This window comes from Dipodomys merriami, unplaced genomic scaffold, assembly GCF_024711535.1.
Source record: "Dipodomys merriami isolate MVZ:Mamm:240054 unplaced genomic scaffold, mDipMer1.0.p SCAF_3, whole genome shotgun sequence".
NCBI classification, from domain to species: domain Eukaryota; kingdom Metazoa; phylum Chordata; class Mammalia; order Rodentia; family Heteromyidae; genus Dipodomys; species Dipodomys merriami.
In genome coordinates this window covers 100,551,310-100,579,074 of record NW_027204492.1, presented here as the reverse complement: position 1 = coordinate 100,579,074, position 27,765 = coordinate 100,551,310, and the positions used below count along the sequence as shown (strand labels likewise).

The window sequence follows — 27,765 nt, the reverse complement described above, 5'->3', positions numbered from 1 at the left end:
GTGTGAACGCTATTGTATTAGGCACAAGGGAAATTTCAAGGAAAGTAATATTGGAAACCTGAGACAGTAGGGAGCAACTCAGATATTAAAAACCAAATGACTATAGATGAGCTATACCTCCATTTAGAAAGCAAGATGAGAAGAGTGAGGGAGAGCTAATGACATGATAACAATTAAAGCAAAAAGAGGATAGAATTGAGTGTAGATCCTAATTCTTTATTCCACTGTTAAAGAATTATAGTAAACATGTTTACTTTAGCCATAGTCTAATGGTGAGCACAATGTGCTTCAGTCCTTTCCTTGGCTTGCCAATGTGATTTGTTTTTGCAGACACGATTTTTAGCAGGCATGAACAGAGGCTTGTCCTCTTATGCTCTGGCAACCTGTCATGAGAACATGCCCAAGGTGTCTTCTGATCCTTCAGCCTGAGAGCCTCAAATCCCAATGTATTTAGAGATAATCTAAACTGAATATACAGCCTAGAGGCAAACCTCAGCAACCTCAGTCTGAAGCAGAGATTTATACTTGGGCTTTATCTAGACTCATGCAGAATACGAAGCTTTGCATTCTCATGTAGAAGTTATATATAAGCCACTTGATTTGGTGAAAACTTGGTGGCTTGTTCCCAGCATTATTGTACACACAGGTGGAAGACACACAGAGAGAGTTACGGACATAAAACAAGACCATGCTGGGAATGTGGCCTAGTGGTAGAGTGCTTGCCTAGCATGCATGAAGCCCTGGGTTTGATTCTTCAGTACCACATAAACAGAAAAAGCCAGAAGTTGCACTGTGGCTCAAGTGGTAGAGCACTAGCCTTGAGCCAAAGAAGCTCAAGAACAGTGTCCGGGCCCTGAGTTCAAGCCCCAGGACTGGAAAACAAAAACAAAAACAGGTGCCAGTGGCTCTTGCCTGTAATCCTAGCTACTCAGGAGGCTGAGATCTGAGGATCATGGTTAAAAGCCAGCCCAGGCTCTAATCTCCAATAAACCACCAGAAAACTGGAAGTGGCACCGTGGATCAAGTGGTGGAGCACTAGCCTTGAGTTGAAGGATGCAGGGACAGCATCCCAGCCCAGAGTTCAAGCCCCACGACCAGAAAAATAAAATAAAGAAAGAAAAAAACCAACATCAACATGATTAGAAATAGTCTCAAGCCAAAATATCCTTTTTGCTTAGCTCCTTCTTTGACTGTCATCCAAAGATTGTGTGGGGATTATTCTCTTTACTCTATGTGGTTGAGTAGTGTGGAATCCACTCACTACTTTCTAGAATTTTCTCTAACTATGACCATCCAGAATGGTTGAAGATATGAACTTGAATATACGTTACTAAACGGCCCCAATCTCAGTTTTGTCTTCTGTGAAATGGTAGTGATAATCCTGGTTTTACAAGGTTTTTTTTAGAGAAGTAAACAGGTTAACCTATGGAAAGTAGGTCCCCAGTGTTAAGAACATAGTGTTCCCTGTCTTTTATTTCTCCCCACTCCTACCCTCACTATCATCATCATTAATGCTATGAGTTATAAGGATGTTTATTCCATTAACTAACCTACTTCTACCTGAGGAATCTCAGAGAACCCAGAAAAATGAGAAAAGGTCTCTCTGATCTAGAGTTTAACTATTAACTATTAACCATCAAAGCATGGACCCATGAAACAGCACAACGGAGTAATCCTTCTTCCTTTTTGCCATTTTTTTTTGATTTTGAAATAAGTGTGTGCAATTCTCAGAGTAGTAAAACATAAAAGGCAAAAAATTTTCCTTTTGGCCTTCTGGTGCTGGTATCAACTATGAAAATCAACTCTCTTTTTATCATTTTATGTTTTTTTTTGCATTGGAATTCAAAACAAATAGCTAAATGTTTTGAGAAAGAAATGAAACAAACCATTTTGTTTTAATTTCAACTTTGAAGTCTGACTTTTAAATTAAATTTTATAGTACCATTGATCTTTACCACCTCTCAGGATTCCTGAAGGATATGTAAATACACCACACATGAATATATATGTGTGTGTATACACACAGTGTGAAACATAGTAAACACTGCTTGACAAAAGTGGAAAGGAGGGAGGGTGATAATGGGAATGTGGTGAATTTGTTCAAAGTGTACTATGGTTATGGAAACATCATAATGAAATCCCTTCATAATGTACTTTTATGCTAACACAAATATTTAAAACAAATTATGCACCATATTAGTTTTTAAAAATTTTCTATTTAAATCGATGTAGGTGATCTTTGTTTACAGAAATAATTGGACCTGAGGTTAAATGTTGTCCTATTTAAGATGTAAGCCTTGGTGGTCTCTATTTTGTACTAGGATAGCAAAATTAATGTGAGCTTGTGTGGTAGGCTCCAGGAATAACCGTAGAACTTAATACCTCTAATGGAGATATCTATTCTATTTTTTCCGGACTAAGACTTTTTGTCTTCATTTTTTGTTTTCATAGCTAGCCTGTATGATATGGTTTGTCTTGCAAGGTCAGTCTCGGTCCTCAGTGTAGAAATATTGAGGTAGTAGAATTTTTAAGAGGTAGGATCTTGTGAGAGGTCATTGGTGGCATGGATTTCTGAAGAGGCTGAGGTTGTTCTTAGGAATTCTGATTACTTTCAAAGAGAGTTTGTTGTTATAACAGAGTAAGCCTAACTCTTCCGGTCTTGCCATATGATCCTTTCGTGTGCATGTTCAACCACTGTAGTGCCATCTACCATGTGATATGGCTATGGCACTTTCATGAGAGGCTAAAGCAACAGCTATCTGATCTTGAACTTTTAGCCTCCAACACTAAATAGCATTTTTTTTATAAAGTACCCATTCTCAGGTGTTCTCTTATAACAACAGGAAACAGATTAAGACATCCTTTCTCACTGTTCATTATATAAGGATAAATCCCTTCTGTCCTTAACCCACACCAAAAATAAACTCATTCTATGCATCTTCCAAAAATTTTCCCAGACATTTCCTTCTCAGACTTTCTCATATCAAATTGCCCCCATGTTGACTAATCTTTCAATTATTCTCTTTTGTCTGCCTATTTCTATCTCATTAAAACATTAGCACTCTCTAAAATCTATATTTATATTCATTATACATACATAAGAAATCCCTTTTCTGAACAAAAGGGCTATAAGGAGATTACTCATAAAATTGCAAAGTGGGATGTTCATCATGTCAGAATAGTAAAAGAAAAGGAAGAACCTGATTTCTCATTACTAAGTATATCTAGTGGCAACAGAAACACACTTTGTTAATTTTTTTTTGTCAGATGTTAATATCCTCATTCTTGGATCTACACGTAGCCTGATGGACCATGTACATTAGTACCAGTTTACAAAGAGCATCTTATTTTCTTCACTGTAGAATTAGTTCTTATTTCTACTCTAATACTGCAGCACACACTTTCTTATCTCTATTGTAGAAAGTCTGTGATTTTTTTGGGTAAAATAGGTTTATTTTGTTCAGAATTTGTGTGCCCCAAGGCCAGAATTCTATCTTTCTCATCTTTGTATTCCAGTGTCTAATGTTTATTAATAATATATTAATGAATAAATGAATGATATAGATGCAGCAAATAAAAATGCTAGAGGTACATGTCACTTATTAACTCAGAATTCTAAGTGTTTTCTTCTCACTAAAAACAATTTCCAACCAGGTACAGCAGCTCATGTCTGTAATGATAGCTATGTTTGAGGCTGAAATCAGGAGGATCATGCATTGAGGAAAAGTGATCCTAGGCAAGAAAACTGAGACCCCCTTTCAGCCATTAAAAAGCTGCGGATGTAGGCCCATGTAGTGGGGTTCACTCCTCATCTCAGCATAAATAGGAGGATTATGGTCTCAACTGGCCTGGGTAAGAAGCAAGACTCTATTTGAAAAATAACAAAAGCATAAAGGTCTATGGGTATGAGTCAAGTAATTGAGCAACAGTAAGAGCAAGGCCCTGAGTTCAAACCTCAATATCATTAAAAAGAACGAATAAGAAGAATAAATTCCAAAGACTTTTACCCATAGTCAAGATACTATCTGATCTGGTCCTCAGTCTCTACTGACTATCATTCGTCAAATTGCTTCCTTGGCTTTAGTCATATGAACTTCCTAGCTATTTCCCAGTACCTCTAAACATGTTCCTTCTCTGGGGCTTTTATCTTCATTACTTCTACTACATAGACTCTTGTCCCTCTACATTTGCCTTTTTCACTCTCTCACTGCAGTTTATAAAAGTCCGGAGAAAATTGATTTTTTAATTGGCTTCCTATAGTCGAATTCTTGCCATCATTGGTAATGTATGCCGCTAAACTTAAGGTGTGAGGCAAGAGGCTGATTTAATTTTATGTTGTCCCTAAAGTTTTTACCTCTTAATGTAGATTATGAGGTCAGACACATTGAATAATGACCATCACTGCTTACGTTGAACCAAATCATCAAAACCTTTATGGAAGCAAGAAGAAATCAAACTTCCCAGTGATTGGCATGGGCCCATTACAAAAAAAGGAAGTCTGGTTTGCAGGCTGGCCTGTATCTTACTCTTAGATGTGCAAGAAATAATGACCTAATCAGATATTCTTAACAAGATTGATTGTAATATATAACACAAACCTAGATCACTGAGAAGTGGGGAGGTGATAAAATACTAGAGAAGGAAAAAAGAAAACTGAAGCCACAGGGAACAGAAACCAAAAGTAAATGTATTCTGTGGACAGAAGGGAGATGCTATGCCACTGTGATAGTTTGAATACTATAGCAGCAAATACATAGAGTTAGGGAAGTGTTCATAGATTCCATGAGGGCTGTTGTGCTTGTCCTTCTCCATGTTCTTCCGCATCCTAAAAATACCCTAATCAGTGAAGCCTATCCTTGTTTCTTACAGCCACGAGGAGACAGAGCACAAAACAAACCAATACCTGCAAGCAGACTGAAGTCAGGATGATTTCCATTGCTGATATCTAGAGTCTATTTAAAGATCCAGAAAAATAGTTTTTGAAACAAGGTGAAGTTTACGTAAGTCTATAAAGAAGCAAAATGCCTTTTGTTCTTACCTCAAAATTCTCACCCAAAAGTATTTTGTAATCCCAAACTCTTTGTGTTCTGTAAATGAAAAACATCCAAATGGAAAAATGAAAGTAATGATTTTTGCCCACAGGGAAGTGATTCCACCATGTCTGTGGTGCAAAGCTTTGTATTCTGGGACAGATGACAAAATGCTACCTTAGGCCAAACTCACAAATGCCTTCATTTTCCAGGGAGTGTAAAAAATATACCCTTTTAAAGCCACCATTCCACTAACATAGCGTCCAGGTCATGAAACTGATTTGGGACTTGAGTGTTGGTTGCCCTGCTGCAGGACCTCATGAAGCCAAAAGGAATCTGTCACAATGAAGAAGCTGAAATAAGAATGACATGGGCAGTTGTTTCATGTCTGTCATTCCACTGGCTTCGTTTTCATTTAGCAGCAAGAAAAAAAGAATGATAGGGATCAAGCTAAATGTTAGCATTTAGCTCCAAAGCCAGAGAGTGCATGGACCACCCCAGTAGCTTCATGAAGTCTGGGCGAGGTGAATACTGGTGACCTTAGATCCCCTTGGCCATGCAGTGCCAACCAATACCCAGGTATAAGAATTGGCTACTACTAAGGGTCCTTTGTCCCTTTCACCAGAGAACTTTCTGCAGTCAAATAGGAACTACGCGGCTATGTCCTATTTCCCTGAAACCCATAGTCAGTGACTGGTTCATACAAAGGAAAACCAGCTTAGTCCCCTTGCCTTAAAGGGAGGCTAACTCTTTGGTGTGATATGTGTTCCAGAGGCCTCTGTAGCATCAGGCTGAAGTTCTTTTCATCTTGACGATCTGACCAGCATTTCTTCTGGTGTGGGTAGATTCCCCAACTCCCTTTCAGAGAGCGAGTGCGCTGTCAATAAATTGCTTCTGTGTGAAGCTGCTTCAGAGGCTCTGTTTCCAGAGAAATATACTGAAATCTATGGTGTCTAAGCCATCCTAGTAATGGTATTGAGGAAGTTTTCTGGAATACAGGACTTTCAGTGCTTAAATAAGGAAAATCTTGGATAAATTGGGATGAATGATTACTTATGGAAAATAAATAAGTGGATTCCTTCCTTCCTGCTTAAAAGATCGTTTGCATGGAATGACTTGGAGGATCAGAATAACATAGAAAAATGAGTGGCTTTCTGGTAAAAATTAGTGGCTCTCTTGGGAAGACAAGTTTGATTTGCACTGTGGATATAACTTCTGTGGGGTAAATATTCCTACTATAGCTGATTGTAAGTTACTAACAATAGGTTTAATAGCCAGCTCACAATTCCTTGTATATTTAACAACTGAATTGGTTCTCTCTAGCAAGGCTAAACCATTTCTAGCACACAATTTCCTATAGCATAAAATGAGAACATTCCTTATGTGTTCAAATAAAAGGAATATGTAGGGCCAGTGGTGCAAAATTTCATTACCAAACATACTGTAAAACAAGTAAACATGAAATCGTATTGGAGACTATAAATTTATGCTAAAGGAGCTGGTTGCAGTGGATCATGTCTATAATCCCAGGAAATGGTTCAAGGTTAGTTCAGGCAACAATGAGTTGTGATCTCTCAACTAACAAAGCGAACATGGAATTTCACGGTTGTAATTCTAGCTACACAGGAGGTGGGAGGTTCCCTATCTGAAAAAAAAGCAGCAGAAGCCAAAAGGTCTCCGTGCATGTCTCAAGGGGGAGAGCACTAGTTTCCTAAGCACAAGGCTCTGAGTTCATGACCCTAGTAACAGCCAAACAATTGAGAAGAACAAGAGCTAGAGCAAAAGGTTTTGAGAAAAGAGTGCAGCTACTATCAATGCCACTTTATATTTATAGACACACGAGCTAAATCCCTGACAGGTAATGTGACATTTGTTCAGATTCCTAACATGCAGGGCAACATGTAACTGCTGACGAAACTGGCCCAAAATATTTTCCTTGGTAGCTTTAGGCGGAAAGTTGTTTCCCATTATGCCTGCAAGAATCTGATTTTTATCGCAATGATTTAAGTTCAAACTTAGTAGCTAATTCATGCTGCAGCGCATCCATCTGCTAAGGGCAAGGGTAGCATAGGTCAGTACACGGTTCAGTGAATGACAGCAATTATTAATATACTCATAGGTCTATCTCTCTTCTGTCTGTCTTTCTTTTTCTCTCAAGTATGTAAAGTAGGGGCTAGGGTGAATATTTGGCAACTCTAAGTGGAAACAAATAGTTTCACTCAATGTATTTTGGAGAAACTCAAAGCTTGGGCTGCTTTGATAAGACGGAAAAACAGTTAACCAGGGATATGACTAAGGTAGTTAAGATGATAAGGCCTGCAAGATATAACTGATCCATTTTTTAAAAAATTTGAATAAATAATAAAAAGGAAATTTGTCTTACAGTTTTTTGACTCCAATAGACCATAATACTGTAAGAGGTCACTGGATTAAAAGCAAAAGTATTAAAAGTTTACATTCTTCCCCATTTTTAAAGTAATATATGATTATAACAATCTGCAAAAGTAAAAAGAATAAGAAAACAATATCTTTGCATTTTCTTTTCACTCTTTCCTTTATGTATACCTTACTGTTATTTATATTTTATTTTCTAATATAGTTGTAATCATGCTATAGTTTGAAGTCAGTGTTTTCCCTTAATGTATTACATTGGCACAGCCATGTATTATAAAGTGTAAAGTTATGAATGCTCTTAGTCCATTCTAAGCAGTAACAGTACAGGTTACATTATTTATTGAGTGTCTACTATGTGATAGTATACTAAATCTCATGTCACTGTATATTATCCATAGTGGGAGTAAATTTACCTTTTGTTACTTTGAGTATAAGACATAATTTTTTTTTCTGGAAATATTTACTGAATATCTACTGAGTCCCAGGTATCACAGTAGGCTCTGGAGAATATAACTGTCAGCAACACTAATACCAATCTGATCTTATAAAAGGTCAGCATCAGCCTATTAGAGTATTCACTGGATAAATGACTATTGAGCTGGATGCTGGTGACTCATGCCTGTCATCCTAGCTACTCGGGAGTCCTGAATATCGATGGTTTGAAGTCAGCCCAGGCTGGAAAGTCTTCTAGACTCTTATCTGGAATTGACCACCTAAAAGCCAAAAACAGAGTTGTGGCTTAAGTAGTAGAGTGTTGGTCTTGAGTTTAAAAGTTCAGGCACAGCACCTAGGCCCTAATTTCAAGTCCCAGGGTGCTCACGTGTGTGTGCGCGCGCGCACGCGCGCACACACACACACACACACACATACACACACACACACAAAACTATTGAGTCCATATAATGTACCATATACTAGAGTTCGATATTAGATTCATGGAAACCAGTTTCAGAAGGGAGAGTACCAACTTGCATTGAGAACTGAACGCAAAGAGAAATGATATTTCATAATTAGTTCGATTCCAACAACCATACATTCATTCATATTATAAAACCAAATATGATGACACTAATACTAATAGCAAACACTTAGTATAACAGTGACTACACACAGGCACCTTTCTAAAGGTTTTACATATAGTAATTACTCAATCTTCACTATAACCTTAGAAAGTAATGCTACCATAACTCATGGAATTCAAAATCCTACTGGTCATTCGTACATTCTGATTGCAGAGTTGGTAAAATCTGTGTGATTTTACTTAAAATTGATGAAATATGGACATATTGTTATTTTCTTCACATATTTAAAGAAGAAGAATAAGAGATACAAAGCCATAACTAGAATATCTGAGTCAGGACTGGAACCCACTCAGTCTAGTTATATGGAACCCCCACCCTTTTTCTTTCAGAGAAAGGGTCTTATTACATGCTCACACCATCCTGTCCGACTTAGCAGGGACTATAGGCATGTACCTAGCTAGCCTATATTGTTAATCAATACTACATAGCATTTTTATTTATATTACTTTGGTCCAAAGGTGTTGAGAGAACAATTCAGGCTCTGTACATTTTCTTAGTATGTGTCTGATTAAAAGGAAGAGAAGAGAGAAACACTTTTGTCAATATCAGGTGATATTGACAAGTTACTGACTTGGATATCTGTTCTTACTGGGAAAGACATGGCTTAGAAGTTCAGAAATTAGGTGTCATTTCAAATCATAATATTATAACCAAATTTATGTCCTTGGTCATGTCATTTGATCTTTTATTATCTATAAAGTAAGGGAAAGACTAAAGTAATTTAGTGTGTCTCATAGTCTTTTGAGTGTAAGTCACAGAAGCAAAACATTTTTATATTGGGATCTAGCATACCTACATAACCCTCACTGAATAACTAAAGTATCCAAACAATACTTAACTTTTTTGTATGTGTAATATATGATGATATATTTTCTAATGGGTTGCTTTTCATTTCATTAATAATTGGTGGCTGATGGGGCTGGGAAGTTGGTTCAGTGGTAGAGCGCTTGCCTTGCATGCATGAGGCCTGGATTCGATTCCTCAGCACCACATGAGCAAAAAGAACAAAAGCCAAAAGTGGTGCTGTGGCTCAAGTGGTAGAGCACTAGCCTTGAGCTGAAGAGCTGAGGAACAACGCCCAGGCCCAGAGTTCAGGCCCCATGACTGGACCCCCCCCAAAAAAAAAATTGGTGGCTGATTTCAGGATTCATTAATGAGTCTGAAACTCATTAATAAGCATATATATATATGCTTCTCTCCAGTTAGTTACACAGAGTAAGGCAATTCTTGGGATGGGAGCTGGGAACTTCAGGAAAGATACAAAGTTGACTCTTTTGCCTTGTAAACACTCACTTTCTTTTTGATTGGGCTATGTTCTTACTATTTTCTATAGAAAATTCTTGTCATTATACATTTGGTAAATACCACCTTAGGGGGAAAGATGCACCCAGTTCTATGATACATTTAGAGAGAAATTAATTGGTGTGCCTGCAAAATGGTTCCATAGCCAGTTACTACAAAGAGCTATGGACTATCTTCCCCTTAGAATCTCAATTTATAATAAAGGATCAACATTTCCAATGAAAGAGAACTCCATATTCTTTGTTTTGTCAATCACTGATTCCAGAAGTATTGTTTCAAGTGATAGTTATTGAAATCATAGAAAAATAATATTCTGAGGGTCTGGGAAGGTGGCTCAGTGGTAGAGCGCTTGCTTTGCATGCATAGGCCCTGGGTTCGATTCCTCAGCACCACATAAACAGGAAAAAAAGCCGGAAGTGGTGTTGTGGCTCAAGTGGTAGAGCTCTAGCCTTGAGCTGAAGAGCTGAGGGACAGCGCTCGGGCCCAGAGTTCAGGCCCACGACTGGATGGCCCCAAAATAATAATAATGTTCTGAGGAACACAGCTTGAAAAATATTCTTTTAGAAAATGGCAGAACTTATAAAATATTGAGACAAACACAGATTCTTCTTGCTGTTAATAGAATAATTTTTACCTTTACTCAAACATAGTTATTCTTTTTGGTGAGAAACATGAATTTAGACTATAATCCCATATAATTGACAAAATGATGAGAAAAAATTCTTAAATTTTTGAAAACAACAAATCAGTAAATTCAACAGTGCTTTCTTTTTTGTGTGAGTCTATAGCGGGACTTGAACTCAGGGCCTTGAGCTATCACTCAACTTTTTCTCTCACGGTTGATTTTACTAGAGCTGTGCTTCTATTTCTAGCATTTTGCTGATTAATTGGAGATAAGAGTCTCATCGATTTGTCTTCTTGGGCTGGATTTGAACTATGATCCTCATATCTCAGCTTCTTGAGTAGCTAGAATTATAGGCATTAGCCAACAATACCCAGCTCAGATTACTTTCTTGATCACTGACATTGAAAGATTTAACACTGATCCTAACAACTATATACATAATTACATACATGTAATTTTTTTTTTTGGGTCCGGTTGTGGGGCCTGAACTCTGGGCCTGGGCGCTGTCCCTCAGCTCTTCAGCTCAAGGCTAGCGCTCTACCACTTGAGCCACAGCGCCACTTCTGGCTTTTTTCTTTTTGCTTATGTGGTGCTGAGGAATCGAACCCAGGGCCTCATGCATGCAAGGCAAGCACTCTACCACTGGGCCACCTTCCCAGCCCCACATGTAATTTTTATAATGATGTGCACATTTGAAATTATAACATTATATTCTCCTTTTTCTTGGGGTGGCAGAATATTAGGAATGGTAGAGTAGGAGTGGTAGAATATAAAAAGAAGTATTAAAGAGAAAATAGTGTCTATTAATGGGAGGACGTAATGTTTTACACTATTTTTCTCATTTTCTGTCATATCTAAGATAAAAGAAACTACTTCTTTAACAAGTAGAAATTAGGACATCAAGAACAGTGAAGAGAATCTGCCTCTCCCTTCTGATGAAAAATGGGCAACTGCTACTGTAGTTTCTAAAGTGGTTTTTGTGTGCAGATAACTCTGTGTGTGTGGGGGGGGACGAGGCAGGAAGAAACAAAAACACGGAGAGAGATACGAGTAACATGTGGAGAGACAGAATCTTCTTCTAGCTTTTAACCTTCAGAAATCACTATAATTATTCTAAGTAGTCTGAAAGCAAATTACTAAACACATATTCATTCAAAGTCTTCTCATATGACCTTAGTAGAATTATAAAATGTGTTTATTTGGTCAGTTGTGGGGCTTGAATTCAGGGCCTGGGTGCTGCCCCTGAGCTCTTTTGCTTAAGGCTATTGCTTCTACCACTTTGAGCCACAGCTCCACTCCTAGTTTTTGAGTGGTTAATTGGAGATAAGAGTCTCACAGGGACTTTTCTGTGTGGGCTGATTTTGAACCACAATTCTCAGATCTCAGCCTCCTAAGTAGCTAGGATTACAGATGGGAGCCACTCATGCCCAGCTAAAATGTTTTTTTTTTTTTTTAACTTTGTAGGGTGAAAGAAGCTGTTTTTCTTTTATAGACTGTAATGAAATAACAAATAAATGACTTCTAAGCTACCCTGCCTCAAACATGGTTTTCATGGTCCACCTAACTTCAGGTACAAATTTCTAGAGACCTATTTGTCAATGCTCATGCAAATCCTTGCAAACATAAATATCCTTTATCACAGGATGTTAGTTAGATAAGTGCAGTTAGACATTTATCTTGTAGAATATGGCTGAGATGTTTATATAGGTTTACAAAGTATGTTAGCCATAGTATTGGATATAATAGTGAACATATTCCCTCTTTGTAGTGGCACTAAGACCTCGTACTCACTCAGCTTGCTTGCTGAGCTGGCTGTGGCAGGAGCCACACCTCCATACAGCATTGGCTGGAGACTTAGTCTCCAACTCCAATTGGCTAGCTTTGAGCTGTAATCCTTTTTTAGACTCCAGAGTAGCTATGGCTATAGGTGTGAGCCACCAGAACCCGGCCTGAAATAATCTCTATATCAAGCAATTCAGAATTGTCATGGTAATTTATTACAGACACAGAAGAGAATTCTGGCCAGACATTAAAAAATTTACTCAGAAGAATATATAAAGAAACAAAGTGTTGTTTTTAATATACTTAGAAGGAAAAAAACACAGCTTATGAAACTATACTATGTTTTATATTCCTGCTTGGTTTAAAAGAAAATAAGAGAATTTGGACTCTTTCTCTCCCTTTCTCTTTCTTTCTGTCTCTGACAAACAGACAGACATATACAATTACACACATCACATACACAAAGACAGAAAAAAATAGCCAAATTTTTATAGTAGTTAGCTCTTAGTAGTAGGATTGAGGATAACTTTTCTTTTCATTTTTGTACTCTCTGCTTTCTAAATGTTCCTGGACGAGTATACATTACCTTTATAATTTAAAAGAGGACAGCATGTGAAGACACAGTCCATGTTGTCCTATATCTTCAATATCATTTAAAACAAGTTGAAATATTTTTTAAATGCATGAGCAAAGCTTTGAGGCATATATTGATTTTTCATTTGGGTATCCACAAGATTGGTGGACTCTAGGGCTGGCTTCATTCAGACAAATAGACAATCTTTTTTTTTTTTTTTTGCCAGTTCTGGGGCTTGAACTCAGGGCCTGGGCATGTTCCTGAGCTTTTTGCTCAAGGGTAGTGCTCTATCACTTGAGCCACAGAGCCATTTCCAGCTTTTTCTGTTTATGTGGTGCTGAGGAATAGAACCCAAGGCTTCATGCATGCTAGGCAAGCACTCTACCACTAAGCCATATTCCCAGCCCCTAGATTAATCTCTTTATGAGTGTCCATGTCTGCAGAACTGACCTTCCTGGAACTGGCCGTGATAGGATATGCTTTGAAAGGTATGAGGATGGTCCAGAGCTTGGAGCTTCTGCCTGATGTTATACCACTAGAGAGCCATTCCTCAGGCTTATGGATTTTTTACCCTATTAAAATGCAAATAACCCAGGAGAAGTACACATTAAACTTTACCTGTCATCTGGGTTAAATGAGTATAACGTATCATTTTCTGGGAATAGGCTCTTAATAGGGAAGACAGGGGAATTTGGGGGAGGGGGAACAAGACAAAGGGAAGCAAATGTGAAGGAATACACAGAGTACCTGAGGAATTCATAATAGTAATATTTTTATTTATGGCTTATATGAGTCATTTCAGAATATGCTATCACATTTAATCTCAATTAAACAGAATGGCTGTCACCAAGGCAAGTTAAGCAAACCAGAGATCTGGAATAACATAGAGACAAAATCTATAACTTTTATAATTTTTGTAGCTTTAGTATTTTTAAAAAGCCATTTTCTTACTCATTGAAATATAGTTATTTTTCCTTGGCAATTTTTAAGCATGTATGATTGTGTCTAATAAGTAGACTACATATATGTAGTATGGTTAGAAATCCAAGAAACTATAACTTCTTAATTAATCCATTATTGACATAAAACAAAAAAATTAGGATCAATATCTTCTAGGAATTCTTGTTTTAAAAGACAATGGCCAACTGGAGACACACGTGAAGTGCCTAGTCAAATACTCCACAAAATTTGTGAACATGGATCTTTTTATTAACCCACAGAGAATGGAATGAAAAGGACAAGAAATCAGCAATAAGTGAATACAGCAGAAGATTGCAAAGGGAACATATAGAATCACTTCTTCTCTATAAAATGTACTAATTAAGTAAAAGTACAGGGTAGTGGTTAAAAACACAGACTCTGGAATGATTTTTTTAAACTTTGAACTTTAGCTCTCTCATTAGGTATGCAAATGTGTGTCTCAAATCAGTTAATATTTGTAATATTGCCAGGCAAAAATGATTGCCTTGAAAAGATGATTAAACCCTCATATATACACCTATCTGAACAGAAAGTAATGCATCAAAATACTAATAGATGTTAACTCCATACAGGAGATGTACAGCTTTTAAATATCATAAAATTCAACATATGTACCTGTATGGAGAAATAATTGGATAAATTAACAACCATCCAGTGGGTACTATATTAATATATATTGTTATATTAATAGAATATTCCAGTACTTAAACATTTAGTGAGCTAAAGCTACCATTCTTTAGATTAACTATAAAATATGTAATAATTACTAATAGTACCTAAATGATGTGAAAATAAGAAAATACTATTAATAAAATATTAAAACTGGCAAATAAAAAGAATGAGCAGAGGCAACAAAAAGAATTAAGGAAGGCAAACTCATATGTTGAGATTCCCACTTAGAGTCAAAAGGAATTTAATGAATTATCATGAGCATATAAATTCACAAGAACATGTGTTGTGTGATTATATCATAATTAGATCATATGAGGTGTATTAAATGAACTGATATTGACAGAATGACAAACATTAATAAAGTTAGCATGTGAATACATTGCAGGAAAGAATTATGCATTGAAGACCAGACAAATGATTGGACTGACCTTCCTGTTCATTAACTTTTGAATTCATTCACAAAGTTATAGTTAAAGATATTTTATATTTCTCACCATACGTATCAGAGAGGGCTGGAATTCAATTCTTAATTCTTAGCTCTTAAGATGCACCAAAGAGGTTAAAACACAAAAGCTGAGAACAACTTACTGGAAAGGAAGTGCTGGGATGCTGGGCCAAAGTCCCTGTGGGCCTCATGCAGCTGCCGGACACGGTCCTCCACGGCCACCTGGGAAGAAAAAGAGAGAAACATTTTTTCATCACATATAAGGAGAAGCAATTGGAGGGGATGTTGCCAAAAGGGAACCCTACTGCGTTGTTGGTGGGAGTGTAAACTTGTTCAACCACTTTGGAAAGGAGTATGGAGGTTCCTCAAAAGACTCCACATAGAGCTCCCCTATGACCCAGCAGTCCCACTTTTGGGCATTTCCCCAAATGATCACAAACAAGGCCATACTAAAGCTACCAGCACAGCTATGCTTATTGCAGCCTTATACTATAGCTAAAATATGGAATCTACCCAGATGCCCCTCAGTAGATGAATGGATCAAGAAAATGAGGTATATAAACACAATGGAATTCTATGCCTCCATCAGAAAGAATGACATTGCCCCATTTGTTAGGAAATGGAAAGACTTGGAAAAAATTATATTAAGTGAAGTAAGCCAAGCCCAAAGAAACATAGGTCCTATGGTTTTCCCTTATTTGCAATAACTAATATATGTCTAGGACAAGCAGAAAAGGTGAAAAGCTATGTACATATGACCAGATTAGATGATGTTAAGTGAAATGAACCCCAAGATAGGGGTACAAGTGGTTTATTTCTTGCTATTGTTCCCATTTATAATGTACCATGTGATTTTTTTGTTTCTTTGTATGTTCTTCCCCCACAGTATAACCCCGTTTTCACTGTATTTGATGTCAGTGCCCTGCATCTTATATATACATTTCTCTAATTTGGAGAGAAGGGAAAAAACAAAATGCTTAAATAGGGATACAGATTGACCCATTGTAACAATGAGATGCACAAGACACTATGTTGAAAAGCGAACTTCACAATTTAGGGGGGAAGGGGATTGTAGTTGTGGAGGTGGGAGGGAAGGGATGGTAGGGGAAAAACAAAGGAGGAGGTAACAATGTTTGATAGGAAATGTACTCATTACCTTGCTCATGTAACTGTAACCCCTCTGTACAGTATTTTTACAATAAAAAGTATTAAAAAAGGAGAAGCAATTAAAACAATATTTTCTTTTTGTTATGATGGTTTGGCTTTCCAATCCATGATTATGGTTTTACTATATCCTAAGTGTAAATGGTCTCAAGGCCTATTTTTAAAAAATCAAACAAAGACCAAACACAAAGGATATGATTTGTCTTGTAAATGACAAAAATGATATTCTTTACACACTAATTATTAACATCCATAAATAAGCTACTGTCTCACTTTGTATCATCAAAAAGTACAAACTCCCATTTTTTTGTGTGTGTACTAGTCTTGGGGCTTGAACTCAGGGTCTTGTACTCTCATTTAGCTTTTGGTTTTTCTTTGCTACTTTTGAGTCACTCTTCCAGTTCTGATGTTTTGTTGGTAACTTGGAGATAAGAATCTTTCAGATTTGCTTGCCTAGATTGGCTCTAAACTGAGTTTCTTAGATCTCACCCTCCTGAGTAGATAGGATTATAGGTGTGAGCCACCAGAATCTGGTAGAAACCAATTCTTCTACCAAAAACAAGGGGTTAAAGAATATCAAAATTACCTATTGTTTATCTTTTAGTCAGACTATGGTTTTTGACCAACTTTTTGGAGTTAATATTAATTAATAATGATCTATTGGGTTATAACTATTGCTAATAAAGAACAGATGGTCAAGAATGAAGTATCAAAGAAATAGGGACAAAGTGAATTTCGGATCAAAATAGGGTGCTCAGTGTGATGAAAAAAAATTTCACATTCCAATGTTCAGTGGATTTGGTAATTACTGAGAAATATGCCTCTGGCAGCAGAAAGAAAATATTGTCATCCATTTTTTTTCTCTATTAGGATTTTCTAATATAAAATTGTCCAGTGTCCTAAAAGCTCAGTGAATTCCATTCTTGGTGGGAATAAAGGAAAAAAGTTCGTGGTGGTAAAATGGTGTACTTTGTCATCTGACATTTCACCCAGCCAGTATTAGTGGTAGCCCCAGGCTTCCTATAGCTCTCTAACCCTGAATGTTGGTTTGGTTGTCAACAGCTTATGGGAAACTTTAGTTTAGTTTATCCATGGGCTCCTGTGGTGTGGAGAATTCTCAACAAGTAAAAAGGATCTTCCGCTCATCAGAAAAGTAGTTCAGAATGTCTAGCCTAACACTAACTCTAATGTTCCAATATCAACATAATATCCAATATAGATTTCCAAAAATCATTTTTCACTTTTGCCTTAGCCTCTTCCATCTTTGCATAATATTTAGGTAACCAAAAAAGGTTCTAAAAATAATAAAGGATTTGCCTCATTGTTATAGATACAGAAGCAGAGGAACATTCTAAATTTGCCTGATCTGCCTTAGGTTTCTGTACTTCCAGCCAAACTACCTGCAGAATCCACCAAACTCTCTGCTGTTCTGTGATATTCTGACTAACAAAGTGCTGGAGAGATTTCTGCTTGTGGTTCTTTCTCTCTCCAATGCCCTACCCCACTTTCCTCTCTACATAAGACCGTTAGAATTCATGTGTTTACTTTCCCATCTCCCAGGTTAGAATGAATCCTTAGTATTCTCACAGTACCTGACATATACCTGAAAGAATTCTATTACAGCCTCCATTGTAGATATGAACACAAGTTATCTCCTAAAATAGATTGTAAATCTTGTGGTAAGCAAGGATCATTCACTGTCACCCTCCTAAAATGCAAGTGCACCAGAATACATTCTGACACTGATTGCCTAGGTGTGCTGGTTAGTTCTTTGTGTCAAAGTGTCTGTGCCAGAGGATGCCCCAATTAAACATTATTATGGAGCTGACTGTGAGGTTTGTATCATAGTCTATGGATTCAGAGTATTTCCCTTCCAAATATAAGCAGGCACATCCCATCAGTTAAAGGCCTAAAGAGCAGAAATGGTATCTTCTTTTTTGGCCCTCTTGCCTACTTGAGCTGTCATTAGTCTCGTCCTGTCTTTGTACTTGGATTTACCCCCAACTCCATGACCTCTTCCCTTAAACTGGAAGTCTACCACCAACTTTCCTGATCTCAAGCTCGGGACAGCAGATCAAGGCATTTCTTAGGTTTTATAAAGTTATAATCTAATACCCTCAAATCTCTCTCTCTCTCTCTCTCTCTCTCTCTCTCTCTCTCTCTCTCTCTCTCTCTCTCTCTCTCTCTCTCTCTCTCTCTCTTCTATCATCTATCTATCTTCTATTTTCTATCTACCTAATTTTACTTATATTGGGATCCTATTTCTCTGGGGACTCTGACTAGTATAATGGCTCTGTGTAAATTATTATACTCCTAATTTTCTTTATTAGTAAAATTTGGACAATGATACAACCTACTTGATAGCTTTTGTGGGTATCAAATAAGGTTATATATTGTATATAATATAAATGTTTAGCTTAGTTTCTGAATGTGTAATTGTTCAATAAAGGTTAATAGATATTGTTGTTGTTGCTATTACAGTTAAAATGGAGATGAATAAGTTTTAGTATACAGTACACTGTCGACAATATAAAATTGGCAATATTAAATACTACGTGCAAGACAGTATGCATTAAAATTTAATCTTCATAGTAACTCTGTGATAAGATTTAATATTATTATTCCACTTCATTGATGTAGAAATAGCCATGAGAGACTTAAAAAGAAACTTGTTTGGCCAGGCTTGATGATACACATCTATAATCCCAGCACTTGGAGGCTGAGGCAAGGGGACTGAAGGCCCCTTTCAGCTCCAGGCTGAAAGCTGCACTGAAAGCTAAAGGCAAGCCTGGACTATGTAGGGAAACACTGTGTAAAAAAATCAAATGAAAATGTGTTGAAGCTTAAGTAGTTACTAAGTTGCCAGTGCCAGGTTTCATACTGGCTCACTCTGGCTCTTGCTCTTAATTACTCTCTGGGAAATTAAAATTGAACGAAGGATATTTTATCAATATTTACTAAATAGTTACTATTAAATTTATTCATTTTAAAATCAATTAACTTGTTGAACATAGACCAAATGAGGTGTATATATCTATGAAACTTTAGTCATGGATGTATTTGATGATGCAATACAAAGCCAATTCTTGGTCTTAAAGAGCAAGATACCGTATTATCATGGAAAATGGTTATGAAAGAACACATGCAAGTGAATACAATTCTAAATTTAGAATGGGTTATTTCATGAACAACTTAGTCAAGAGATGAAGGTGAAAGGAGATAAAGGTGGACAGGGTGGAGGAGATAAACATGGCATATGAGATTGGAAAATGATCTTAAATCTTAAAGAAATCCCTAGGGGATCATAGAGATGGTAAAGGAGTATTAGTGAGCCACAGACCCTGTCATTTGAATCACAAGGATGTAGCAACCTGAGTCCACTATAACTCTCAGTCTCTAAAGGTTGTTTACTTTTATTCAAGGAGATCTCCAGTGGTAGTTTCAAGAGTTACCCCATGCTGTCAAGAATTTAAAATGAGATCAAAGTGAATTTCCATCCTATAACTCAAACTTAAAATATCACATGAGAGTGAGACTGAAATTAAAAGTGGATCATATAATGGAATAAAATAAACAGAAAATAACCTTAACTAAAAAATATAAGCATAAATATTTCATTTTACAAATTATCATTGGAGGAATTTTTAAATATTTTTTATTGTAAAGATACTTTACAGAGGGCTTACAGTTACATGAGTAAGGTAATGAGGAGGAAATGTTTATGTACACTGAGTGTGCCATTGACTGAAAGACTAATTTAAAGAAAGAAACATTTGAAGGCAACCAATGTCTTCACAAGCTGTGGCTACTTAGCACTAAGGCACTTTGTTCTGTGAGCAATTATGCAAGGAAATGAGATTTGATGAATGTTTGAAACAACAATGTCTATTACTTACTCTGTTTTTAGTCAACATAATATAATATACATAAACCAGAAAGCAAAGGCCAAAAATTATATATGTGTTCATAAAAGTATATTATGTGTTAATAAAATGAACACATAAATAACACAAACTATAATCTCTATTTTTTGGAAGCATAAAGGGTAGGAAGTGAGACATAGTGATGAGCTCAGGAAAGGCCTGGGGCAGTAAGTAGTACAGGAGTGTTGAGGAAGAGAAAGATCCACAATTAGGCTGGGCACTTGTGGTTCATGGCCTGCAATCCTAGATCCTGAAGAGGCTGAGGTCTGAGGATTCTAGTTGAAAGCCAGCTTGAACAGACCAATTGAGTGACTCTATCTGCAATTCACCAGCAAAAAGCTAGAACCGGATGTGTGTCTCAAGTGGTAGAGTGCCAGCCATGAGCAAAACAGGTGAAGAGAGTTCAGGACCCAGTGTTGAGCTCTACTACACACACACACACACACACACACACACACACACACACACACACACACACACACACACACACACACACACACACACACACACACACACACACACACACACACACACACACACACACACACACACACACACACACACACACACACCCTAGCTCCCCTCCCCCCCACACCCTAGGCCCCTTGGAAGCAGATGGTGCAAAAAAAGTCATTTTGGAGCAGGAAACTCAGGATTTATAGGCAAGATTACCAACTGAATATGTGAGGTGATTCACTATTTCAGAGGCAAGTTCAGTTTTAGAAAAGTTAATCTCTGGCTTAAAAACAAAACCCTGAGACTGTGACTAGAGGCTGTTGCAGTTGACTAGATTTGGGATAACATGAAGCATTGGAGTTAAGATAACATTACCTGGAATGTCAAAGAATACACACATTAGAAAGCATTTTGAAGGACATACTATTGGATTTAGTATTAGAGTATAATTTTGTTTTTTTAGCTCTGGGGATTGAGTCCAGGGCTTCATGCATGCTAGGCAAGTGCTTTGATACTAATGTATTTCCAGATCATGAACTTAGTCTTTGAAATAGTAAATCAACTCCTAGATTTCAAACATGCAGGATTTGAAATACAGCAATTGGAAAAGAAAGGGGGAAAGACATGATGTATGTATGAATTCATTTGAATATGATGAATTTCACTAGCAGTAAAACTTTTAACTGGAGATATCATGTATAGCCAATTAGAAATGAACAATTTGTCTGAATCATTAAAAGAATGAAAGGAAGTGAGACTAAAGGGCATAAGAGTGAGCATTGATAGATGAGTTGAGAAAAAAGATCTAAAAGAGTTTAAGTGGAATCATCTAAATAGATAAAGACCCCAATTTCTTCTACATTAATAGGCAATACCCTGTTTTCCTTTTTATAAGAAGTAATAGACGTATAACATCTTTTTGGAAGCATACATCCTGTTTCTACTATTAGATCATAGATCATGAAAGCTTAGAACTGGAAGAAACCTTATCTATTGATACATGAGGGTCTATTCTTCAGAACTATCCCAGATGGGAAGAAAACTGCCATCTGGTCTATGAGTACTCATCATCTAGTTTGTAGCAGTTCTACAGGAGGGGAAAAAAAGGTCTTTTCCTTTTTTAATATGATCTATGAGGACAGGGCTAAAATCTCCCCCCATCCCCCATGTCAGCCTCAGTGACTTAGCCAACTATTTGGCATGTAATGGATACTCAATTCACATTAGTTGAGTGAATTAGTACATAGTTGATTCATGGATTTACCATAACAATTATATTTTAAAGAATCTCCTTTCCAAGATTCCTGACACAAGTTTTTAGAAAGTCCCTTCCCTTTCCTCTCTTTCCACTCGCTCCCTTCCCTCACCTCTTCATCGTCTCCTCTCTCCCCATCATTATCCTGTCTTTCTCTCCCTTCCTTCCAATTTCAATAATCAAAGTAAAAAGCAGGAAAGAATAAAAAAATTAGATTCATTTTGGCTATGATATTAAATTAAAAAATAAAGCAATAATGTCTAGAAAACAGCCCCAAAGACAAAAATGTCCCTCATGTTCGTCTCCTCTCTCCCCATCATTATCCTGTCTTTCTCTCCCTTCCTTCCAATTTCAATAATCAAAGTAAAAAGCAGGAAAGAATAAAAAAATTAGATTCATTTTGGCTATGATATTAAATTAAAAAATAAAGCAATAATGTCTAGAAAACAGCCCCAAAGACAAAAATGTCCCTCATGTTTGTTTGATTCTAATTTTAAAATCATATTTATATAGCTTTGAGGGCTATCTATTCTTCTTTTCCTTCTCATTTTATTCAAGTTCTGTAAACAATGTGTGTTTGAAGAGACTTCCTGTCTTGCTCCAGTAAGAAGCTTGTTTTGCTTTTTTTCCCTTTTTGTGTTGCTGAAGATTGAAAGTAAGGTCTAACACGTATTTGGTAAGTGCATTACCATTGAGCTACATCCACAACCCTAGAAAACGTCTCTATATTCATTCAAAGGATAAGTAGCTGAATGCAACAGACCTTGTCTGTCTTGTTCGCGATTTAACACAGTGTCTAGTACCCAGGAGATGCTCAGTAACAACTGATTGAATGACATTTTTAGTTCCTATCATTTATTTGGCACTGTGCTAACTACAAATGTGGCAGACTTGCAAATGTAATTTGAGGGTTAATGGATGAGTACTAAGTCATCCAACTAAATTAATCCTAACATATTCTTAACTCCCAGCTGTGACTGCTTCCTGAGGCTCAGTCCATAGCTTTGTGACTTTTGACTGAAATCTTCATTTCAAGCTTTCTGTTTTTTCAGAATTACTATAAATAAGCTAAGAGATTAAATATAAGAGAGAAAAGGAAGGAGCAACTGCTGTGGCTTTTAGAAATTATTTCAAATAAATTTATCTAAGGGTAAATGTTGATGACTTAACTTTGTTTTAAATTCTAAAGAGCTTTCTTTTTTTTTTTTTCCTTCTTTTGACTAGCTAGGCACCTTGAGTTTTTCTCACCGGAAGTTTTGGAGGGGCACAGATCAGTTAATGATGAGGAAATGCACTGTTAAGACTCTGTAGTTTCTTCCCATGTCCAAGTGTTTTCTATTGATACCACATACAGAAATTGTATTTTCTCCAATGTACTGAAAATATGTAGCTAGGCACATGCATTTTGATTTTCTGGCTCTCAATTTGTGTAAATCCTTGATAAATATCTATGGGCTTGTAAGACCTAGACTTCACACCTATACTAATGAGCTCATATAAAGAAACCCTAAACAAACCAAATCCAATCAATAAAACTTCTTGTACTGTGATGCTAATGAACAAACTACAAACATGCACACAAGCATCTTCATAAGTCTACTCAGATCTTTGTCCTGCAGTTTTGCAGTCTCTGCAGTATTCTGAGTGCATGCCTTTAGAACTCATTCTCATTTCTAAATCCTTACATGGAACATTCATAAGTATATGACTAAACACTATTCAAGACACTGGACTGAGATTTAGTTGAATTAAAAGCCTTTTGTCCAACTGCAAGCTTTTTCAGTTAAAATCCACTCTTCGAATTGAGTTATAACTGAGAAAAATAAAAGGTCTGGTTTGAGATGAGCATTGGTAATAAGTATAGCTCTGTGGCCAAGCAATCTAGGTTTGTTAAATGCAAGATCCACTTTAGTCTCTTTTGTTTTAATTAATTAATTAATTAATTATTGCTATTTAGGAGACTTCGGAATTAAACAGCTCCTTGCATTTGATTTCAGGAAAGCAGTGTCCACCCAGTGTCTACACTGAGAAGGAGTATGATCATTAGTTAGTTTTAGCATAGATACTACCATGTGCCATCTGAGATTATCATTAATCTATCCTTTTTTACATGCATTTTTGCTATGTAATCAGCCTATGCTGGTCTTGAACTCCTGGGCTCAAGCAATCCTCCATCTTTAGCTGGAATGCTTTATCTAGGACCTTTTTGCTGGTACCCCTTAGCTATGTCTTCTTAGCTGAGATCCACAGCTGAGACAATAGGCACCTATGATGGTCCATTAAAAATATTTCTTTCATTGCTTCTCCACTTCCATTTTATGTGCTTCTCTGCTTCCATTTTATGTCCTTATTGATTCTTCTCTTAGTCTTTTATGATTGCTCTCCTTCTTCCTTTTCCTTTTCTTCTTCTGCTCCTCTTCTTCCTGCTTCTTGATTGTATTCTATTCTACAGTGAGTTATATCCCCAGCATTGACTCTTTTTCTATACAACCTACCAGAACAGTACATAGACTTCATAGTGGGTTATTTTGCATTTGTTTGTTTGTTTGTTTGCCAGTTCTGGAGCTTGAACTCAGAGCCTGGGCACTGTCCCTGAGCTACTTCTGCTCAAGGTTAGCACTCTACCACTTGAGCCACAGCACCACTTCTGGCTTTTTCTGTGTGTGTGGTACTGAGGAATTGAACCCTGGGCTTCATGCATGCTAGGCAAGCACTCTACCACTAAACCACATCCCCAGCCTTCATAGTGTTTCATATGAAGTGGCTGCACATCACTGAGATGGGTGAGGCATACAGGGTCCTAGCCAGGAGCCAACTTCTATGATCAGCATTAGTCTATTATTTGTGTGTGTGTGTGTGTGTGTGTGTGTGTGTGTGTGTGTGTGTGTGTGTGTTTCTGTGTCTGTCTGTGAGTGTGTACATATATTAACATATGGTATTAGAATTTCAACTCAGGGCCTCTAGCAAGCACTCTATCACTCGAGTCACATCCCAGTCCTCTTGATTTGAGGTATTGGGATTTGCATTCCAGGACTGTGCTGGCCAAGTGGTTACTTTGCCATGAGACATGACTATAAACTTTTTGGCTTTTGTTATTTTTCGAATAAGGTCTTGCTTCTTCCTAATGGAGTAACCTACACTGAAATTTTTCTGTTTATATTTCCTGTGTAACTGGGATGACAGGTATATACCACTGTGTCCAACTTTTTAATTGATTGAGATGGGGGGTCTCACAAATGTTTTTGTCTGAGGTTGCATTTGAACCGTGATCCTTTCTCCTCTCTCAGCTTCCTGAATAAAGTTACAGATGTGAGGCATCATATATGGCTCCAATCTTATTTGTTTCAGTATTTTTCAGGTAGGGTCTGGTGCTTTGTGCCCAGGACCAGCCTCCGACCACAATCCTCCAATCCCTACCCTCCATACCTTCCAAGTAGCTGGATTAGAGGCAAGCACTGTTTCACCTGGGCCTTTTTTCTCTACTTTTGAGGAATTCTTACATTACTTGAAAAGCAAGAAAAGCAGCAAGTTCTTTGTCCATTGTTTAGGCTTAAAACTTCCACCTCACCAATTTCTGAAATGCACTTTGAGATTTGTTTGTTGCTTTTAGTGCTCAGCAATTGCCTCATTCTGTGATAATGGAGTCAGGTTATATCAACATTATGTTGACTTCATAGACCCAAGTACCTTAAGGGTATCATTAATTTTAATTTAGAAAAGCAGCAATCAACCTCCTATTGCTTCATTTGTCAAAATATCTTTAGTTTTAGTTACATCCACAAATAGTTTTGAAAATTGTGACAGAGAGGGCGAAAAGATCATAGGAAATGTTGGTTCTCTTCGCTTTTTTAAAAAAAATTTTTCTAAGAAAAATGTTTTGTCTCTAAAAGATAAAAATGGAATTATCCTGTTCACATGATGTAACTTGATGCAGATTTTAAAAATTGGTTCTCCTTTAAAGCTTCTCTAATACATCTTGTGATTTGCAACAGGAGCTAAAAGTCAAGTGGTTCTCACCTTGCAACACCAATTCCATTAAATCATTTACATTTGGCTATTTATTCTTCAGCTTTATTTATTCGACGTTTGGAAGGTATCATGCTCACAGAAAATTTCTGAGGCCAGTGGATCATTCCTTCCTAGGGTTATTCAAGGCCAAAAGTAGCGTAATATTCGCATGCTAATTACATAATTATGCCTCTTGGTATTAGAAGGCAGAAGTATTCCCAAGGACCAGAAGTGGCAATTAAAAAATATCAATGGGATAAAAGAGAACTGGCATCATTCAGAGAAACAAAAAGACAGCATATAGAGGAGTAAATAAATTCATAGTAAAAAAAAATGACTGAATCAGGTTGAAACTCTGAAGATGAATGAAGAAAAAGATAAAGCACCAGAATATTTTAATCTCAATGGCAAAGCCCTTACATTTTGGGTAATAATACACTTGTAGAATTTCAGTTTGTTTTACTAATCATCTTTTTAATGAAGGTTGGAAGGGGGAATCTGCTGAAGTCTGCAAGCTATAATCCTTAACCAAGGAAATCAGCCTCCTTAAATCCCACCCCATGCTCACAGTATTTCCAAAGCTTTCTGACATTGACTGCCTTCACAGTCAATTTGTCTGCCTATCAAAGAACCTTGTCTGCCAGGAGCCCATTTTCAGTTCCCAGCTCTCCTCTCTGGCCACTGAAAAGCGCCTTTCTTTTCTTTCAGTAATGCAGAGCTGCCAAACCAGTATCATGCCATTCTTTACAAATCAGTAAACCGGAAGATCTCATCTACTGTACTGTACTTCCAAATCCTCCAACATTCAGTCTTTCTCTCTTTTTTTTTTTGTGTATCAGAGGAGATGTCACATACTAAATAAATAAGTCATTCATTAAATAAGCTCTTCATAATAAAAATAGACAAGATAGAATTATGCGTTTTTATTGGTTCTTGGTGGAGATTTGTCAGAACTGGATTAAAAAATGGATTCACACCCAGTCTACACAGGCTTTCTCCGACTGCCGTCTTTATACTTTTCTAACTTACATATCCCTCCTTCCCTCTCTCCTACTCCTTTCCTCCTCCTTTTTGCCACCTCTCTCCACCTCCAAGGCTGTTTGTAAGCTCCCAGAATAATCATAAGACTTCCCTAAACTATTTTAGATATTTTCACTTCAAATCTAAACGAAGCTTTTTTAAAATGTGGCTTTACATAGTGCAGAAAACTACAGGGGGAAAAAATTTCCACAATACAATGTGATCTTTTATAGGAGAAACAAAAGATTGAATTTCTAGGTCATCAGAGAACTAGGTATACTTCCCAGAGCAATAATCTCAGGTACTTTATGAGATTCTTCCTTTCACTAAAGCAAGAAATCCTAAAATCCATCAGGATACGTGCACTGTACCTTGACTCTCTTTTTAATCCTCAAGTGAAACCAAGACAGTAAAGTGTAATAAAAATGCATATAGCCCCAGGCTTTGTGCCTTAGCAAAGAGAGAAAAAAAATTAAGCTTCTTGACTTAATATGTCTTCTGTGAATAATCAGCCCACTGCATTTGGGGATCTTGCTTTATAATCTTAATGTATAGTGGAGCACTTCATACTCGTGGTTTGACAAGAATAAAGATTTCTTTTCTATAAAGAAGAGATCACCCACCTCCGCATTCAGTTTCTAAAAGAGAGACATATGCCATGTTAAAAGAAACAAAATTAAGAGGGCAAAGAGCTCTTGATTTTGTATTTTATCTGAAGTTGCCAATGAGAAGGGAAAAGGGAAGGGGAAGAAGGGAGGAGACGTGAGAGGAGGAAAGAAAAGGGAAGGGAAAGGAAGGGTATGGAAAGGAAGAGATCATAAAATTTGAAATTATGTAGCTACCATTGGTTTGGGAACCTCTTAGTTCTATTCCCAGATGTTTATTTAGCTTGTCCTTCTCAACTACTATTTCTTAGCTGATTAATAAATATCCCCAGGAAGATCAATGATCGCTCATAATGGGCTTCTAGTACTACAGCTGTGAGTATTTGCATTTTAGGAGCAACTTTAATTAAATAATTAAGCAATTAATTACTCAAATATCTATTGAGT

General features: G+C 36.9%; 1 protein-coding gene across 9 annotated transcripts in view; it reads right to left on the bottom strand.

Moving 5' to 3' along the window:
• The window catches only part of Dmd (dystrophin), a 2,040,854-nt gene that overhangs the window by 214,377 nt on the left and 1,798,712 nt on the right, over positions 1-27,765 (bottom strand). For all 9 annotated transcript variants that reach the window (XM_070040660.1, XM_070040663.1, XM_070040664.1 and 6 more), the window contains one exon: positions 15,031-15,109. In XM_070040660.1, the coding sequence (XP_069896761.1) occupies positions 15,031-15,109 (79 nt within the window). The remainder of the gene's footprint in view (positions 1-15,030; positions 15,110-27,765) is intronic.